Source organism: Ictalurus furcatus, chromosome 16 (genome assembly GCF_023375685.1).
Source record: "Ictalurus furcatus strain D&B chromosome 16, Billie_1.0, whole genome shotgun sequence".
In the NCBI taxonomy this organism is placed as follows: domain Eukaryota; kingdom Metazoa; phylum Chordata; class Actinopteri; order Siluriformes; family Ictaluridae; genus Ictalurus; species Ictalurus furcatus.
In genome coordinates, this window is record NC_071270.1 from 10,394,105 (window position 1) to 10,413,719 (window position 19,615).

General features: G+C 38.9%; 2 protein-coding genes across 8 annotated transcripts in view; one reads left to right on the plus strand and one right to left on the minus strand.

Annotated features, from left to right (window-relative positions):
• The first annotated feature begins 4,432 nt into the window (after positions 1–4,432).
• Positions 4,433–6,888, plus strand: zar1l (zygote arrest 1-like). Its single transcript, XM_053645433.1, has 4 exons — positions 4,433–5,102; positions 5,201–5,293; positions 6,415–6,489; positions 6,708–6,888. Exons 1-4 carry the CDS (start codon positions 4,491–4,493, stop codon positions 6,849–6,851), a joined length of 924 nt encoding a protein of 307 aa, XP_053501408.1. The 5' UTR covers positions 4,433–4,490; the 3' UTR covers positions 6,852–6,888.
• A 3,884-nt stretch (positions 6,889–10,772) lies between these two features.
• Positions 10,773–19,615, minus strand: part of fryb (furry homolog b (Drosophila)) — an 87,991-nt gene continuing 79,148 nt past the window's right edge. For all 7 annotated transcript variants that reach the window (XM_053644952.1, XM_053644949.1, XM_053644947.1 and 4 more), the window contains exons 54-61: positions 19,298–19,458; positions 17,171–17,381; positions 16,388–16,537; positions 16,105–16,203; positions 15,908–15,991; positions 14,305–14,415; positions 13,222–13,421; positions 10,773–12,385 (exon numbers count right to left, since the gene is read on the minus strand). In XM_053644952.1, the coding sequence (XP_053500927.1) occupies positions 12,127–12,385; positions 13,222–13,421; positions 14,305–14,415; positions 15,908–15,991; positions 16,105–16,203; positions 16,388–16,537; positions 17,171–17,381; positions 19,298–19,458 (1,275 nt within the window). In that variant the 3' untranslated portion in view covers positions 10,773–12,126. The remainder of the gene's footprint in view (positions 12,386–13,221; positions 13,422–14,304; positions 14,416–15,907; positions 15,992–16,104; positions 16,204–16,387; positions 16,538–17,170; positions 17,382–19,297; positions 19,459–19,615) is intronic.

A 19,615-nucleotide genomic window follows, 5' to 3' on the forward strand; every position in this document is an offset into this window, starting at 1 on the left:
TCTGATTGATTTACCCTCTTTTCTCAGCTTCAAAATGGCTTGCATTTCTTCTATAGACAGCGCTCTGATCTTCACGATGGCTTAGCCTTTTTGACATCAAATGCAATCTTCACAGGTGAAACTGAAGGCTAAAACCAAGAGTAGATGTTCAAAGCTATTTATTGTTTAAACAGTCAATCTAACAGGACACACCTGGGTAACAAGAAACACCTGTCAGTCACATGTTCCAATATTTTTGCTTGCCTACAAAGTGGGTGGTCTGATACAAAATGTGCCATGTTTTGTCATTTAACACATCTACATAGAAATACCAGAAAATTAAAGCTGAAATTCTAAACTCTCTTCTCATGTTGTTGTTTTTTTTCTCAAACCCTAATGCCTTTAGTCTACAGCAAAAAAAAAAAGAAAAAGAAAAAGAAAAAAGAATTGGTCTTGCTGTTCCAATAGTTGCAGAAGGGACTGTATAAGTTAGCTACCTATGTCATGGCTCATGATCCTAAGATGCTAAGCATGAAAGGCCAGCCATCCTGTTACTGAAGTATGGGCAGAAGTCTTTAGCATCACTGTGCGCACGCAGAAGGGCTCCTTTGGCTTCACTATACTGACATGCTCTGTAACCACATTTAAATTTACATACAAAGCTAAAGCAGTTAAAGATCTTAAAAGCTACCTTTTTACCACACTTTTAGTTACAGACCTGAGTGGGATTGGTTCTCTTCTACTGTAGTGAATATTTTATGCTGAAATTGCAGTAACAACAACAGCAGCAACAACAGCAGATTATAGTGAGTAGCTTTGCAACAAACTAGCCGGCTAACGTTAGTGATAGCTGATGAGTACCTTCTCAAAACAGCGATTCATATGATCAGTGTTATAGATTTATCCAAGTACTGTGTCTGTACAGATTTATCCCAGTACTGATCTAAAGCCAATACTGCTACTGAATAATTTAAAAGTAGAGAAGGGGGATTTTATACTGTTGAAAGTGTGTGCACTCATGTAGATTTGATGTCAAAGTATTCAGTGTTTTTTTTACCGGTTGTTGGTGGGGAATTACAAGTTGCAACTTCTCCTTGAATACAGCATTAGGGTGTCCATTAGTAAGGTTGGGCACTGATGTTCGGCCTGGGGTGTATTCAGTGTTCCAGTTCATCGTAAAGGTGTTCAGTGGGGTCGAGGTCAGGGCTCTGTGAAGGCCACTCGAGTTCTTAGTTACAATGAAGGGAAATCTTAAAGCTACAACATACAAAGACATCCTATACAATTGTGTGCTTCAAACTTTAATTTTATGGCAGTTTGGGGAAGACCCACATATGGGTATATAGACTTTGGTATTAACTCAAGAAATCCACACATATAAAGAAATCCAAAGTCCATAAATTAAGTTATGTGTAATAAAGAGGAATGACACAGGAACAAAGTATTGAACACACTAACTGAAATTTATTTAATACTTAGTGGAAAAGCCTTTGTTTGTAATGATAACTTCAAGACGCTTCCTGTATGAAGAAATTAATTGGCCACAGTATTGAACTGTGATTTTGGCCCATTCTTCTAGACAATGTCTTTAAATCTTGTTCAATTGGATTCAAGTCAGGTGATTGACTGGGCCATTCGAATGCCTTAATTTTTTTTCTCTGGAACCAATTGAGAGTTTCCTTAGGTTTGAGTTAATACTGATGTCTGGAGAAAAGTTCATGTGAATAGCCTCATTGAAAATATATTTACTGAAAAAATGTCGACACATTCAATACTTATTTCCCCCACTGTATATATATATATATACATCATATATATCATATTATATCACATCACAACATGGCTCAGATGACTTGCACAACTGATTGTATGTGCAGTGTATGTTTGTTTAGGCGCACATGAAAATTAGAAATTGGCTGAAAACCTTTATTTGTGAATCCACTTGCTCAATACACTTGCTCGGTTGGTGGAAAAAGAGTATTTTTTTCAATATAGTATTTCTTAGAAATATTAAAGCACTAAAATAAATGCATGTTTGACAATATAGGAAAGTCAAAGGATTTAATTTGGCTATTGGATATTGGTTGGCTATAAAACAGATAACATCTTTACTGCTACATTTACTGTTTGCCTGTGTTAATGAAAGCATCACAGAAAATCATGTTTTATAACTGTTCCATTGCCTGTCTAGGATGAGGTAAGATTCAGACCTACCATGGTGTAAATGCCAACCTGCTAGATCTTAAGGTTATATTTTAAGGCATATATTTTGAAAGCTGTATCCATAAGATTATGCAAAGCATGAAAAGTCACATCAGCTGATTATAATTAACTGAATATTATAGTGTTTTCACTAAAAAGCTAAAGTGTTCTTTAAACATTATAAAACTCTCGCATCTGGGTTGTTATACTATTTGTGCCTACCAACTTTTTTTTTTTTTTGGAAGCGTGCATGCATATATGGGTTCATAAAGGGAGGCTCTTAAAGGACTCTAGTACGAGGGTGAGATCCCACACCGAGTTCCTGGGGGAGTGTGACATATAAAGGCACATTGCTCCCTTCAGAAAAACTGCCACAAGTTTTTGAGCTCCCAGTGAAGCACCATCCACGGTGCTGTGATGCACTGCAATGGTCATCGCATACAATTTCAACGTATATGGGGGTCTTAAATTGTCTAGCAGTTTCTGTAGGAAGGCTAGTGCACACCATTTGTGGAACAATTACCACCTGAGAGCATACTTGGATTCAGCATTGTCTCTTGGACTGCTGTAACTATATTTCTGGTAACCCAAACATGCATTTGTGTTTAGAATCTACATTTGGAACCAACATGTGTTATCTGTGTACACTTCATGTATGTAACAACAGTGTAGTGAGGGGAGGCATTTGAAATTACATTTGGGACCAAATTATGTTACCTGTGTAGGTTTCATGGCTATATAAACAATATATCCATATTTAAATATGGAAGCATTCCTTGGCAGCTGGTCTACATTAAAATGCATCCAAATGTATTCTGGAATCCTGTTAGCCAGACAGATGGCTAACTGCTAAACTTTCAGGCATGACATTGTCACACACTCAGAACAAAAAGTACAAGAAGTGCTCTCTCTAAGTATACTGAAGGCTTGACATCAGACATAGCTCAGCTAATTGCAAACTTTATGGCAGAAGGATCACACTTTTGGCTCACACCTTTCAGAGGAGCTCTCCTGATAGTTCAAGGTCTGAGTCACCCTCTTGCTGCTCTACCAAGGAGCACAAGGATGGTATGTCCATGACTGTGTCCATGACAATGACTGCCTTACTTTGGCAATCCAATCAGTCAAGTCAGCTTCTTTGTTGTGGACTGCAACATGCTCATAAATACTTAACCAATCAGCCAATCACTAAGCTTTCTGTGTTTGACTGGTAATAGTGACAGCTTTAATTTCAAAGACTATTTCATGTTGCATAATAAATAATGTAATACATATTTTGTGCAACATTACATCCATCCTTTTTCTGTACCGCTTATCCTACACAGGGTCTTGAGGAGCCTGAAGCCTATCCCAGGGGACTTGGGGCACAGGGTGGGGGACACCCTGGATGGGGTGCCAACCCATTGCAGGGCACAATCGCACACACCAGACCATTTAGAAATGCCAATCAGCCTACAATGCATGTCTTTGGACTGGGGAAGGAAACCAGAGTACCCAGAGGAAACCCCTAAGCATGATTCCTGTGCATACAGGGCAGAGGCAGGAATTGAACCCTCAACCCTGGAGGTGTGAGGCAAATGTGCTAACCACCAGGCCACTGTGCCCCCACATAATAAATAATGAAATATATATTTTGTGCAACATTACATTATGCTAATAATAATATACTGTTACATTACACATATTAATTAATTAATTAATTTAATAGTTAGAAACATTCCTCAATAATTATGCTCATTACATACAAAAACATAATAAATGTGAGATTCCCTTCTTTGATTTGATACAAAAGTTCACTTTCTCAGTTTTAATCATATTCTTTTCCGCACGTGATGTAAACATATCACTCCAATTTTAAAAGACTTACAGTACAAAAAGAGCATCCACTACTCTGTGCTTGCTTGAACTGTTCAGAGATTTAAAACGGAAATGTATCTTTTCTCTGACACGCTTTTGATACAGAAGACTGAAAAGGCTATAGGACGCACTGAATAGCCAGGTGTCTCAATATTGATTCCTCAATTTTATCCCCTCTGTAATCATTCCTGTCCCAGCACAAAACAAAGTTAAAAACAAATGGCTGAAGATAAAACGTTGGCTTATATACCCCATGAAGTGCACTATAAATTCAACGGGGAGACATTTGGAATTGAGCCCATGTTATTACTCTGGCTCATTACGCGCCTCACACCTGCTACCAATCTCCTCATCAGCTCATCAGTGTCACAGGCCAATTCAGTGTGCACTTTCACACTGAGACAAGCAATAAATAAGCATGCTGGGGCCACGCTAGACATACATATATCGCGATGGAAGCCTTAACCTTTTCTACATATAACTTTGGCGGCTATCCTGGCTATTTTCCTTTATATAATGGGAACCCCAAATTCAAACCCCAGAGCTGGAACAAAAAGGGCAATTATGGTGTCATGCCCGAGATTCCTGACTATTTTGAAATATACAAGCGTGCTCAGTTGAAAGCTATCTTGTCTCAGGTGAACCCGAATTTAACTCCTCGCCTGCGCAAGGCCAACACCAAAGAGTTCGGGGTTCAGGTGAACCCGAAAGTGAACGCTACAGTGCAGTGCTCTCTCGGACCCAAAACGCTGTTTTATCGCGAGGACAAGTGGGACTCCCCGAAAAGCAGCAGTCCGCTGAGGAACACCCTTCCCAGCACCCCGGTGAACAATGTGCGCTTCTCCCGCCCCGTTGCGATTTACTCGCCGGTGTTTGATCGCAGGTTTTTCTCAGTGCCAGCCCGCGCAGATGAACTGGACAAGGATGCAAAGCTGGCCAGATCTGAGGAGGAAAACTGCGCAGCGGAAGTGGAGACGCGCGAGACCGAGGCTGAAGATACCTGGGGGAAAGAGCGTCAGTGCACTGCTTTCCACAGTCACGCGCCTACAAGGTTTAACTTCCAGGTTGGCTGAAATGTTTTGGTTTTAATTCACTCTAAAATGCTTTGAGTACTCTAATGTGTGGTTTTCTTTTTTTTTTTTTTTTTTTTTGTCCTCTATAGTTTCTGGAGCAGAAATATGGCTACTACCACTGCAGCAAGTGCAATATCCGCTGGGAGAGCGCGTACGTCTGGTGCATCTCTGGAACTTGCAAGGTAGCCGAACATGCTAGTTGGTCACTAGATCGGAAACGTACTGCATTTCAATTGCCAACACTCGACCAGGGTTTAGCAAGTGTGAAGCCTCGGTATACATAGGCTTGGATATTTCAGATGACTAACGATTATAAACCGCTCTCAGAGGAGGGATGGGACGGGGAGAGAAGTCATGTCTCACCAGTAGGATCACTTGTGGCATCACTACTCGGAGCACATGCATGCAAAAGCATGTTGCAAAGGACACTGCATTTTTGGTTCACTTGATGTCCAATACCACGTTGTCCACTCTGTACAACCTGTTCTGTACACTTCATGTTTGAAGTTATGGGAAAAGGGTACTTGTATGCTGTCAAGTTTTCTTTGCCCAATTGGCATTTTGCCCACACTTGTCATGTGGGGCTCTAACTGAGATTTAAAGGTAAATTAGTGTGGGCTTATTTATAAACTAGTATTCCATTTTATATAATCTCTGTTTATACATGACCAGCATGTGTAACTTTACCATGTAGCCCACGGGATACTGAACTTTGGTGTTACATCACACTTAATTTAAAAAAACACCTAACTGCATTGCTAGATCACAATAGAACATGTCATTATTGAATCAGTAGTGCTTGAAGTCCTTGCCCCCCCCCCCCCCCCTTTATTTTTCATTTTTTTAAATGCATAGATAAATGGGCAGAACCTGTTGCAGTGTAACAGCTGTGAACTACAACTAACTTCCTCATCGCCAGTCCTGAATAAACAGTTTCCTCATTCTGGTCCTGGGTTTCCTTCTAACACACCCACTTCAACTGGGGAATGGCTGTTTAATTGGCTGTTAAATTGAAGCAGGGGATACTCCAGGACAACATTTGGGAACCAGTGCGGCAGCACATGAAGGAATGCTGCTACATACCACAGTGCACAGGGAGAAAAGAATTCTGTACTCTAACACTCACAGTGCAGCATGCCTTACATAACGACTACCCTTGATACATTTTTGAAATGCAGCTGGGTGTGACTCCAGTCTTGCCGAGCATGAAGTTTTTGCATGTTGGCATGGAGTCTGTTTCTGGCCTTACAGTAACTTCTCACTTTTGTAAAATGGATAACCATGTAACACCATGTTCTACCAGGTTTACTTCAAGCAGCACTGCAGAAAGTGCCAGGCTGGACTAAACCCATACAGAGTGGAATCAATTCAGTGTCAGGTTGGGTACCACCTGTTTTTAATAAGCTTTCCTTTGATTATATGCTTAAAATTATAGCAGGAGGAAAAGGTAATGCTGAATCCCCTGCTCAACATATAGCTCAATGTATCTACTGTGGCTGCTTTTTTGTTAGTTCCTGTATCTTAAAATTCCAATGATGCTATCAGCACAAGCACACTAGCAGCTTTCCTATTGGTCACATTTTATTTTGTGCTCAGGTATGTGCACGGACACGCTGCTGCTGTGAGCGGAAGCAGAGGCACATTGACATTCGTCGTCCTCACCGCCAGGACTTGTGTGGCCGCTGCAAGGGCAAGAGGCTGTCCTGCGACACCACTTACAGCTTCAAATACATTGTCTGACTGTCTAACCAATCTTTTATATTGATGCCGATGAACTAATTTTTGTAGTGTATATATTAAGCTCAATAAAAGGTACTGCAGCATTATCATGTCTTCTCTCAATCTTAAACGTTTGCAGACATTCTATAAACCCAAACAAGATGTTGAAACTCAACACTATAGTGTAGAAGGGCATGTAGTTTATGTTGGGCACAAGTTTGTCTGGATTTGTCTTCCATTCTGTCCCCTGAGAATATTTTAACTATTATTCCAAATGTCACTAGGCTACGGTGCACGAGTGTTTTTGGTGTCAAATCCTGGGTCTTCTGTTTTAGCAAACATTGAAGATACGACCACATCACTGCAATCTTATCCACACTGCATTGGCTCCCAGTTAAATCTCGCATTGATAATAAAATACTTTTATTAACTCATAAAGCACTAAACGGTCTCACACCATAGTATATAATTGACCTTTTGGTTTTCTATGATCTACCACACCTACTTGGATCAAAAGATGCAGGGTATTTGATGGTACCTAGAAGCTACAGCAGGGGGAAGAGCTTTTGCTTATAGAGCCCCACTGTTATGGCTGCTTCTATGGCCATACAGAATTCATAGTCAATAATGAACTTTTTCACATTATCTGTTATCCAGATGAGGATGGGTTCCCTTCTGAGTCTGGTTCCTCTCAAGGTTTCTTCCTCTTAAAACATCTTAGGGAGTTTTTCCTTGCCACTGTCGGCACTCAGTGGCTTGCTCAGTTGGGATAAATTCTCACCTTTAATATCTGTATACCGTGTTGATATTTCTGTAAAGCTGCTTTGAGACAATGTCTATTGTAAAAAGCGCTATACAAATAAAATTGAATTGAATTCAAACAGCCATACACCACGAGTGCAACAGAAAAGTGTTTGTCCTATTGTTTGGTTTGAACTGGGTACAATTCCTGATGTATCAGCCATCTGTGGCAGGCAGTCTAGACGCCAATATTTAGTTTGAGTTTTTGAGGTTAGGTTCGAGTATATGCCTACCTTTTTGACAATGTATGTACTTCAATGCATGTATTTCAATTTAAAGGTCATGAAATCACAAGTCATTATTCTGTGGTGAATAATGAAAGGTCCTCTAAAATGTTCTCAAAGGAGCCTTAGATTAGTTGTGTGTTCTTAACTCCCTAAAAGGCTTGTAGTTTGGAACCATTTCTGATATGAAACTGTGTAGGGTTCTACGCAGAACCTAGGAGCAACAGATTATATATTTAATTGTTCAAACGTGCACAAACTGAGAATGAGAAGATTAATATATTGAGAAGAGACTGGACTAGTACCTGTGTAGCCTGTTTGGTGAGATCGGGTGTGATTTTCTTGATGTTATACAGAATGACCCTACAGGAACATGCAGTTGTTGAAATTTGGTCTGTGAAGGTCAAGTTGTCATCAAAAGTCACCCCAAGGTTCCTGGTTGCAGCAGCAGTTTGAAAAGATGCAATTGGTTAGCAGTGCGTGATTCAGAGGAAGCATGTGTTCACCTTCCCTAGTTGGTAACTGGGTAGGGGAGCGGTGGCTGGGAATTGGCAGACAAAAAAATAGTTTGTGTATGCTTTGGCCAAATAATGCCAGTGAGTTCATATTTGTCACATGAATGGCCAAAGATATCAAATCTGCTAACTCTGAGAATACAAGCATATATACTCTCTGAGCTTTGTTTTGTTTCTTATTTGCTCTGGAGGTTGCCAAACACTGGCCACACTGTACAGTATGTTGACTGTACTATACATTCAGGCTCCGAAGAGCCCCTGCACCTTCCAACACCTCAGGCATGATTCTGCAGGCATAACTGGATGACATCAACTTTCACTTTGAGAGCTGAGCACTACATCTGGTCAACCTCTGGGGGGTACTGGAGAGACTTTAATGAACTGAAGATGTGTAAAGGGCTTTGCTTACAGCCAATTTGAAGAAATGTCACTTGGGACTCTCAGAAACACAATATTTGGGATATATGGTTGTGTTTGCCCCCTGAAGCCCCAGGAAAAAGTACTGATAATCAGGATGTTTCTGCAACCAATGATATAAAATCAGGTACTGTATGTGTGTGCATTTTTGGATTGGCTGGTTACTTCAGACAGTTTAAAAAATGTTATTCTCCCTAGTTGCCCTCTTTTTTTATGTATCATTAAAAAAGGGCCAACCAGAGAATGTGAGGCTCTGAGGATCTGAAATATGTAACATCAGAGCCTGTGCTTATGAATCTGCACTTCATCTGACTTTGAATTCGGAATATCATATACTGTATATTTGTAGACAACTTTCTAATGTCAGTAATTTTCCTACATGAAATATTCAAGCAATTGATGATTTCTGGTGGTTAGTGCTGCTCTATGTATGGTCATGCTGATTGACTACTAAAAGCCTGCTGCTAACACTAGTCTTACTGTTGAATATAGCATGGACTGTATTGGTTATGTTGCATTTAATTTTGAAACATATTTGTAAATGTCAGAGACTTAAAAAAAACATGTGACTGTGACAGGTAAATTGAGACTAAATATATGTACGCACTTACAGTGCTATGAAAAAGTATTTGCCACTATCCTGATTTCTTCTGGTTTTCTGTACATCTCATACTAAATTGTTTAAGGAATTAAAACAAAATCTAAGATAAAACAAAGGCAACATGCGTAAACACAAAATACAGTTTTTAAATGATAGTTATTTATTGAAGCAAAAAAAAAAAAAAGTTACCCAATACCTGTGTGAAAATGTATTTGACCCTGTAGTTACTAATTCCCCAAATCTACGAAACTGCATTCATAATGGGGTTCAGCTGGACTAAACGCAGCCAGGCCTGATTACTGCAAACCCTGTTCATTCAAATCAGCACTTAAACAGAACTTTTTCAACTGCATGAAGTTGGTTAAAAGGTCTTACCCAGTAACACACTATGCCAAAACTGAAAGAAATTCTAGAAATGATTAGGAAGAAGGTGATTGAAATACATCAGTCTCTGAAGGGTTACAATGCTATTTCAAAGGCCCTGTGACTCCAAAGGACCACCATTATCTCCAAATGGAAAAACTCGGCACAGTGGTGAACCTTCCCAGAAGTCGCCGACCTTCCAAAATTCCTGCAAGCGCTCAGCAACGTCTCATCCAGCAAGTCACAAAAGAGCCAAGGACAACATCTAAGAACCTACAGGTCTCTCCTGCATCAGTAAAGGTCACTGTTCATGACTCCACTATCAGAAAGACACTGGGCAAAAATGGCATCCATGGAAGAGTGGTGAGGCAAAATTCACTGCAAACCCAGAAGAACAACTTGATGATCCTCAAATCTTTGGGAGAATGTTCTGTGAATTAAGGAGTCAAAAGTGGAACTGTTTGGAAGACAGGGGTCCCGTTTCATCTGGTGTAAACCAAACACTGAATTCCACAAAAAGAACATCATAGCTATGATCAAGCATGATGGTGGGAGTGTGATGGTGTGTGGATGCATTGCTGCTTCAGGTTCTGGGCAACTTGCAGTAATTGAGGAAAACAGGAATTCTGCTCTCTACCTTAAAATCCTAAAGGAGAATGTCTGGTTTTCAGTCCATAAGTTGAAACTCAAGCGCAACTGGATTATGCAGCAAGACAATGATCCAAAGAATAGGAGTAAATCCTAGTCCTAGAAGTAAGTGAAAGACTGATCTCTGGTTACAGAAGCGTTTGGTTACAGTTATTGCTGCTAAAGATGGCACAAACAGATTTTAAGTTTTAGGGGGCAATTACTTTTTCACATTGGTAATAGGTGTTGGATAACTTATTTGCTTCAAATTAAATAAACAAATAAATAAATAAAAACTGTATCATGTGTTTACTCAGGTTGACTTTGTTTTATGTTGCATTTCGTTTGAACATGTAAAACTATTTGCATGAGATATACACAGAAACAGAAGAAATCAAATTTTCACAGCACTGTATTTATTTTGCACTTACCTCACTTTAAGATTGAGACCTACACATTTATTGAAATGAAATATTGGTAATGTTTTGTGAGAGAAAGGTAGTGATATGATACAGGTGACAAATTAATAACCTGCTAAGCCTTTATTTTTACATGACACTTGACAGCACTAAACAATATTACTTCACAAAAGCTGTAAAAGTAATTATATACACAGTGTAAAACCCCTAATCTAAGACTTTTTCCCCTAAGGAAAACAATGTACAATCTCTGCTGGCATGCACATTTCTGAACACAAAACTGACCCGCATGAGAAGAGCTCCATTTTGGACTTTGTACAAACGATGTTGTTGTTGTTTGTTTGTGTTTTTTTTTTTAAAAGTTAATTTAAATAGTTTTAATAAATCATAAATACAACAATCCATGCTTGGCAGTTTTGAATGACACATTTTAGAACAATTCAGATAAAAATGCATGTTGGTATATCTTGACAATACAAGTGAGCAAGAGGCAAGTCTGTATACAGTAGGAAGCGACACATTTCAAAAAGTAAAGGGCCTAATAGTGTCACTAACATTAACCAACACTTGGATACATTGATATTTACCAGCTTACTGGCTTTGTTTAGTATGGCAGCTAAATGTCAGCATGCCTGTGTGTGTGTGTGTACATGTAAATGTTAATTTCAGTGTTAAATAGTGATGAACAGGCTAATAAATACAGTTACAAAAAGAAAGCACTCTCTAGTGTGTCTAATTCACAGAACATTCTTGAGCAGTATCAGTAGAAAGGCATCCAGTTCAGTTTATCCTTCATTGCACATTTCCCAAAGACAGTGCAGACACATTTAGTACAAGTTCCAATCAGCTTTGCCATTCCTTATATATATATAAATATACACACACATATATATGTATAGATATAGAAAAAAAACGCAGCATTGTACTCAGTAGCAAAAACAACCTAGTCTTCCTTTGTGATGTTTGATGTTGAAAGCTCAACATAGTGCAATTACATAAACATATAAAAATGTGACAGCATGACTTAATCTGAAGCATCGCACAGTAGCAGTTCTGTTTCTCCAGAATTACTGCACATTTGAGAGCCTGAGGACAAGCTCACTCTCAGGACCCCCTTCTTCCTATTCAATGCAATCAAGGGCAATTCTCTGATTTTTCCTAAGTAGTGTGCAAGTTTGTAGGACAGAGCCGTGAGAGGGCTGCAGCACTCCCAGACAGCGCAGTGGATATGGTCTGGATCAGGTGGGGGCAGTAGTGAATGAGTGTAGAGGAGGTGCTGAGTGTCTATGGAGGGATCCAGCGCTGCTTTGGGGTGCTGCACACTTCCTGTCAGAGACTCACCGCTGAAGCGCTGGAGTCCGGGAGGCACGATGAGATGAGCCGGGAGTCCTGAGCGCGCTGGATCATATCCCGAATCTCACTGCTGAGCTCCATCAGCTCGGTGCTGATCCGCCCCACATCCTGCTCAGAGCCCACTAGGGCAAATATTCCTGTCTGGCCCAGAGACTGGTGACGGAAGTAGATGTTCAGCAGGGTCTGAACTTCATCCTCTGAACTGCTGCCAAAGATGTCACATGGCCAAAGCTGTCTGTAAAAAGGAAGGAAAAAGGACAATATATTAATTTACTGTAATCCTGAATTAAATATGCAAATACTGGATTATAAAAATTATTATACAAAGTTATATTTTTGATCTTTGGTTAATGGAGATCTACAGGCACATACACATTTATTTAATATGCTGGTGCTTGAAGATGTGTCTGAGTGGATCACTTTAATTACCTAACTTAGTCTCTCACTTGTGGCTAAAGTTACATATTATTTGGTTCACATTGCCATAAGTAACAACTCAACTCTACAAATATGAAAACGAATGGATCACAAACCTTATTCTGCATGGGCAACAGTGTCTGCAACAGTGTCTCGGGTAAACTCACCCCACGACATGGTTTTTAATCATGCATGTTATTTTCAATGTCTATTAGTAGTGAGTCTGGAGTTCTGTAATTTTGCAGATACGTTGCCAAGAAACTTACTCTGTTCTGAACTGACTGCTACTAGACATTTCTGGATGTCTCCATTTTAAATAATCTTGTGTGTGTGTGTGTGTGTGTGTGTGTTTGTTTTCAATTGAATATTTTGTTAAATAGCACTTTTAGCAGTGGACACTGTCACAAAGTAGCTTTTTAGAAATCCAGATATAGATTTAGATCCCTAATGAGCAAGCGAGGGTGGCAAGGGAAGCCCCCCACAATGATAGGAATATCTGACAGCTTTGACACTGTGGAGATATTTAGTTGGTCCCTACTAGGAAAACAACCTTTTTCTAAAAACCTGCAGCTATTATTTAAAACCGTATGTTTCCTTTTGACTGCTCGGGTTAGGGATAAATTTAGGTGTTGTTTGTGTGTGCGTGTGTGTGACCTGCACTGGCGGATGTGGCAGATGGCTGTAGTATACTGTCTGTTCTTCAGGCACTCAAGCACAGCCTGCACTGCTGCCTCTGAGGTGGTGAAGCTGGGTTGAATTCTGGGTTGTTGCTGGCCTTCCTGATTACTCGCTATTCCTGCTGCCAACCGCAGACTGGCTTTCAGCTCCCCGAGCTCACGAGACATGTTCAACAGCTGCAGGACAGAACAAAATAAGGCATCAAAATTATATACTGTCTTTATGGGTATAAGTCAAAATGCTACTTGTAAATTGTCACTTGACAATTGACAACTTGAGAATTTTCAGCACTACTTCTCAACAGATGCACTGCTAATCCAGGCCATTTTCTGAGTGTATAGTGTGAAAAAGTGTTTGCCCCATACTGATTTCTTCTGTTTTTGTGTATATCTCATATTAATAGTTTTAGATCTTCAAATGAAATACAATATAAAACAAAGGCAACCTGAGTACACACACACAATACAGTTTTTATTTATTTATTTATTTTTCATTGAAGCAAAAAAAGTTATCCAACAACTATCACCTACATGAAAAACTAATTGCCCCTAAAACCTAAAATCTAGTTGTGCCACCTTTAGCGGCAATAACTGCAACCAAATACTTCCCATAGCTGGAGATCAGTCTTTCACTTACTTCTAGGACTAGGACTTACTCCTATGCTTTGGATCATTGTCTTGCTGCATAATCCAGTTGCGCTTGAGTTTTAATTTACGGACTGAAGACCGGATACTCTCCTTTAGTTTTTTCTGGTAGAGAGCAGAATTCATGTTTCTCTCAATTATTGCAAGTTGCCCAGGCACTGAAGCAGCAAAGCATCCCCACATCATCATACCATGCTAGACCACAGGTATGTTCTTTTTGTGAAATTCTGTTTTGGGTTTTTAATCATTTAAAAACTGTATTTCATGTTTACTCAGGTTGCCTTTGTTTTATCTTAGATTTTGTTTTGCTTTGATTTCTTAAACAATTTAGTATGAGATACACACAAAAACAGAAGAAATACTATTTCACAGCACTATATGCTAGTACCGTATAGTTTGTAAATGGTCACAGTACCTCTGGCACAGAGCTGACAGCACTGACTTTACTGATCAGTTTACAGTAGCACTGAAAAAGGAGCAGGAGCTGAAAGTGCAGTTTGTACAGACGTTGACACAGTTCCAGTTGCTGAAGGGAACAAAATACAGAAATATCACACAAAATATGATCATATATTCTGAATAAAATATAACAAATAAAAGGCAGTGTACTTTGTCTACACAGTCTTTCATGGATTGGCAATGTTAATACTGCAAATGAGAGAACTTCATCTTGTTTTGGACTTACAGCCAGTGTTTCCATTTGCTGCATTGAAAGCATGTCAGAAGACAAGACGAAATTGAGAGAGGAGAAATACAAGGTGTTACTAAAAGAGCCTCCAAACAGTGAGATTCAACCCGGTAGCATAAAATGATCTTGTGATTAGTGGATAATCAACATTAGACTGAACCTTGGAGCTTGCTTATAGTATTCATGCGGAAGATAAAATCATATAGGGGGTGAAGTAGAGAAAGAACACATATTCCACCAAAGTAAAAAGAAGGCTGTGGCATAACTTAATATAAAACATAGATTTCAACAATGCAGTGCAGCTGAATTTCTGACCTTCTTATGGTTTGTGATTTCTTTCCAACGACATTCTTCCTGTACAGGGAACGCCTTATATTTTTTATTTTACCTGCCATAATCCACCATAATCAGCTCACAAAGATTTGAGGATGTAAAATGAAAATGAGCTGATGAGCTGAATCGTGTGTGTTAGATTATGTAAAATACAAAAAAGTGCGAACCTATACATGACTACAACTATATCCATATCATGCTTGCATATTGTTCTTACAGTCACAGTGCTGATGTTAGTATTGTTAGTACTAATCCCACTATCCATTGCCACTCAGAAGAGAATAGGTTTCCTTTTGAGTCTGGTTCTTCTCATGGTTTCTTCCTCATGCCATCTCAGGGAGCTTTTCTTCACCACTGTCACCTCTGATCCTAAATTTACATCTGAATTTTTGTAAAGCTGCTTTGTTAAAACCACTACACAAATTAAACTGAACTGAATGGAAGGGTACTGCAGGAAATCTTGATTTTTATTCTAATACATTAATTTGCATGGGAACTGAGTGAGTAGAACATCCAATTCATTTGTGACCATTACAGGATTCTGTAGTAATTCATTTACATAGCCAATACTAAATAAGTGCCTTGAACATTTCTATAGGCTTTGCAGCAACTGAAGAAGGCATAACAAAAGGTAACGTGCCAATTTGATAATTTTCTCATCCTTTCATTCGTTTTTTAATTATTTTTTTTTTAGAGTAATACATAAAATAAAAAAAAACTAATTGAAATGATTGGCAAAGATAGTGTTAATTTCACAGTGGCAGGGACAAGGACATGATGTTACAGATGACTTTAATTGCATCTAGTTCTGGTAGTTTGATCATTATGATTAGATTAGACTGTTATGCGATTATATACATGCAATGTCACATGAATCAGTGGAATAAAACACTATCTGTTCTGTATTGTTGACTAAGTATTCCTGGGAGCGTTTCAGTTCAGTTTTGACTGGTCTGAGAGCTAAGTGGGAGCAGTGTACTGAGGTGCATCTGCAAACCTTCTCTTCGGTGTCTCCAGGTTGACAGGTGATCACTCCATCATCAGGATACCTGGGAAACGTGGACTTGCAATTCTGAAGCCACTGAAGGAGACAGACATACACAGGTCAAAGAGGTCCTGAAGCAAAGAGCTTTACAGTTATTAAGGTACTTAACAACCTGGTGGTGTGAAGTTATGTGTGTAGTTTCAACGTACTGTGATAGCTGCATCTTCTCTGCTATTGTAAGTGTCCAGATATTCCTGCAGCTCCAATACACTAAACTTCATACTCTCCAAAAGCCCACAGGACATTATCTACAAACCAAAGGAGGTCAAACAATGAGAGGAAAAGTAGAAGTAAGATACTATGCTTCACGTTTTGAGAAACACAATTACACTGAGCATCACTTTTTGAGAAACACATCATTACACAATGATGGACACAGTAATAGGATGTCAGACAAAGCATGCAATCGCATTCTGTAAGGATGATACTCACAGTATCAGCATCCGCAAAAAGCATGGGGCAGTCTGAACATGTCCTCAGCATCTGAGATGACCTCAAGAATTTTGCCCCAATGCCTTTTAAGCCATCTCCAAGGTAGCCAGCAGCATCACTGGTTAGGGAGCAAAACTTGTTCTGGATGTTCTGAGGACAAAAATTTTCACTTCCAAATAACTGATCACCAGACATGGAATCCAGTGCAAAAATTTCTAGTAGAAAAAAGTCAAGACAACTTGGCTTGTTTATGATGATAGAAAACTTTGTTAAAATTGTAACACAGGTCCAGTTGCTTTGACTTACTGCAACAAAATATTTGAAATGACTTGAAAGAAGGAAAACTTGTCAGACCTCGAATGTCAAAGGATGTTAGAAGTATTTTCTCTCTTTTTCACATATACAGTAGGTGTAATAAGTTAAGAAAAAAATTTCACCCATCCACTTGTTAGTCCTATCGCACGACAACCACTATCCTGAAAAGGAAAATACTAATACACGTCCCCTGATACAGGTGACAGCAGATATTGCATCACTTCAAACTTTTAAAAGTTCACTGTTGTGCAATTTTTGTCTTTTTGACACAAAGACATACCTATATACATGCAACATATATAAACTTCCAAAAGGTATAGGTATGTGTACTCTAATAATTTTGGTTAGCATAGTAAATGTCTATATACTTTAATTCACATCTGTATGTTGTGTGTGTGTGTGTGTGTGTGTGTGTGTTATGAGTTGTAGTATGAGCATATGCTATAGCAACAGTAGGAGTCATAGTACCTGGAACAGGGCGTAAAAGATGCTGAAGGTATACACAGCACATGAGCCGTCTGAGTCACTCAGCAGCTGACTGATGTGTGTGCGCCATGCCTCCTCAGCATCATCGCACACTGTGGGCTGGAAGGCAGCTAAGATGGCGGAAAAGAAGGGTGATGGGGGTGGAGGAAAACCCAGCTCGTCCAAATCGTCCCTCTCCTCTCCATAACTATAGCTATGGTAAAAAAGGGGAAAGAAGCTCACTCCTCATGCTGTTCTGTGTATGTATAATGTGTAACCAAAGTGGAACAGATTTTGCAATATATTCTCAGACCTGAGGATAAAAAAACCCCACAACATTGTAACAGTGTAACAATATATCATCCAGTAGAGGAAGATGGCTATTCACACACTGTTCTCTTTTAATAGTCATTTAGAATCAGCATTTTACAAAGTCACTGGTTTCCTGGTTGGAATAATTAACTTTAAAGGTAACATCAACCCTCAATAAACATACAGGCATATGTTTATATTAAAGGAAAAACCTGAATAAATGAGTGGAGAAAGATATCGATTCTTGATGACTCCAGAGAGGTGTACTACATGATATTAAGCAGTTAAAATCCTACGATGCTCTGTGGCATGTGTAAACACACTGAGGCCAGTTGACATTGATATTGGACCAAGATGGCAAAAAAGATGTCTTTGAAAGAGGGCTCATTATTGTGGGCATGGATGGCAGGAGCTTTAGCCACAAATACTTCTCAGCTAGCTGTGTTTCTATAGGAGCAGTGACTAACATGACATCTGCATTTAGATCTTTGGGATGGACATCAGATAATACTGACCGTGATGCATTAGTATGATATGTAAACAACAGAAGAGTAACTCTTCTTTAGGGGAATGTCAGTGTCATGAGAATGTCAGTGAAGGACATGATCAGACAGTCAGCAGCCACAACCACACAGAGAGGGATATTATATACAGGGTTCGGACAGATGCTTCATAATGAAATTCCAGGAATTTCAAGGACTTTTCAAGCACAATTTTTTTTGTTTTCAAGGACCATACAAGATATGTCATTCAAATATATTCTTTATTTCTTCTTTTTAAATTCCAAAAATAAATAATTAATTATTAATAATTAATAATAATAATAATAATAATAATAATAATAATAATAAACCAATACATTCTTATATGGTGCCTTTGCAGCCATGCTGGACTAAATTTGCATTATTCAGCCATTGCTTCATTTTCACCATAACGTCAATATACAGGGTGTCCCCAAAATCTCCAAACATAGGGGAAATTAAAATGTTTTAGCAACATGTCTCCCTGCAGCAGGGAGTCATATTTTAAGTGAAAAGATTGTATTCGTGTTCTGTCGAAAATAAACACTTTAAAGTTATTTAGCGATTTCATATTTATTTATTTTTTTTTAATTCAAGCACTTTTTAAGGACCACTAGATATAAAATGGCTATTTTCAAGGTTTTCCAGTACTTAAATACCAAAAAGCCAAATTCAAGTACTTCAAGCACCTTGTATGAACCCTGTATATAGTAGAGCTGCTATGAAGAATTTCTATCCTGATTGAGTGGTCTGTTTCAGGATGACACTGTCCCCATCCTCAGCTCAGTGGTTCGATGAAAATTATGTAATTCGTTCTCATTCATTAGATCTCAGTCCAATTGAAGATCTATATGACATTTTGGACTGAGGTGTTAGCTAGCCTGCTCTACTACCTTCATCAAAATACCAGTTGAGGGAATATCTTTTGGAAGAATGGTGTTCATTCCTCCATTACAGTTCCTGCGATGTATACCAAGGTGCACGGAAGCAGCTCTGGTGGCTCGTGGTGGCCTTACAACATACAAAGACTAAGACTTATGTTGGATTTTCCTTTGTTACCCTTCTGTATCTAAACACCTGACACTTGAAATATTCAGAAGTCACAACTGAAATCAACAAGGGCATTTATTATTATTATTATTATTATTATTATTATTAACAGTAATAATAATAACAACAATAATAATAATAATCACAGTAATACTACTACTAATAATAATAATAACTAATAATAATTTTATTTGTATTTTTTTCTTTTTACAAAAGTTTTGTACAATGCAGCTTAATATCAGCATACCTGTGCAGGAAGCCTGGGTCCAGTTCCATCTCTGATCGATCAGGTTCTGGTGGAATATCCAAAGTGAAGCTGGAGCCACAGTCAAACCCCGGAGGAAGTTCGCTCACACAAAACAACAAGTCATCCTCCTGTACATTACTGACCTCATCTTCAGGCAGTGGCTGCATACAAATGCACAAAGTGGACTCATTAAACCCTGCCTTCTTATTTTCCCTTAACCTTTATGTTCTGTTTATGCATTAGCAATGGATGTCATATTGCCCCCCATCCATGACTTTGTAGTAACTTATTTCTAAAATGTATTTGAAAACACCCCAA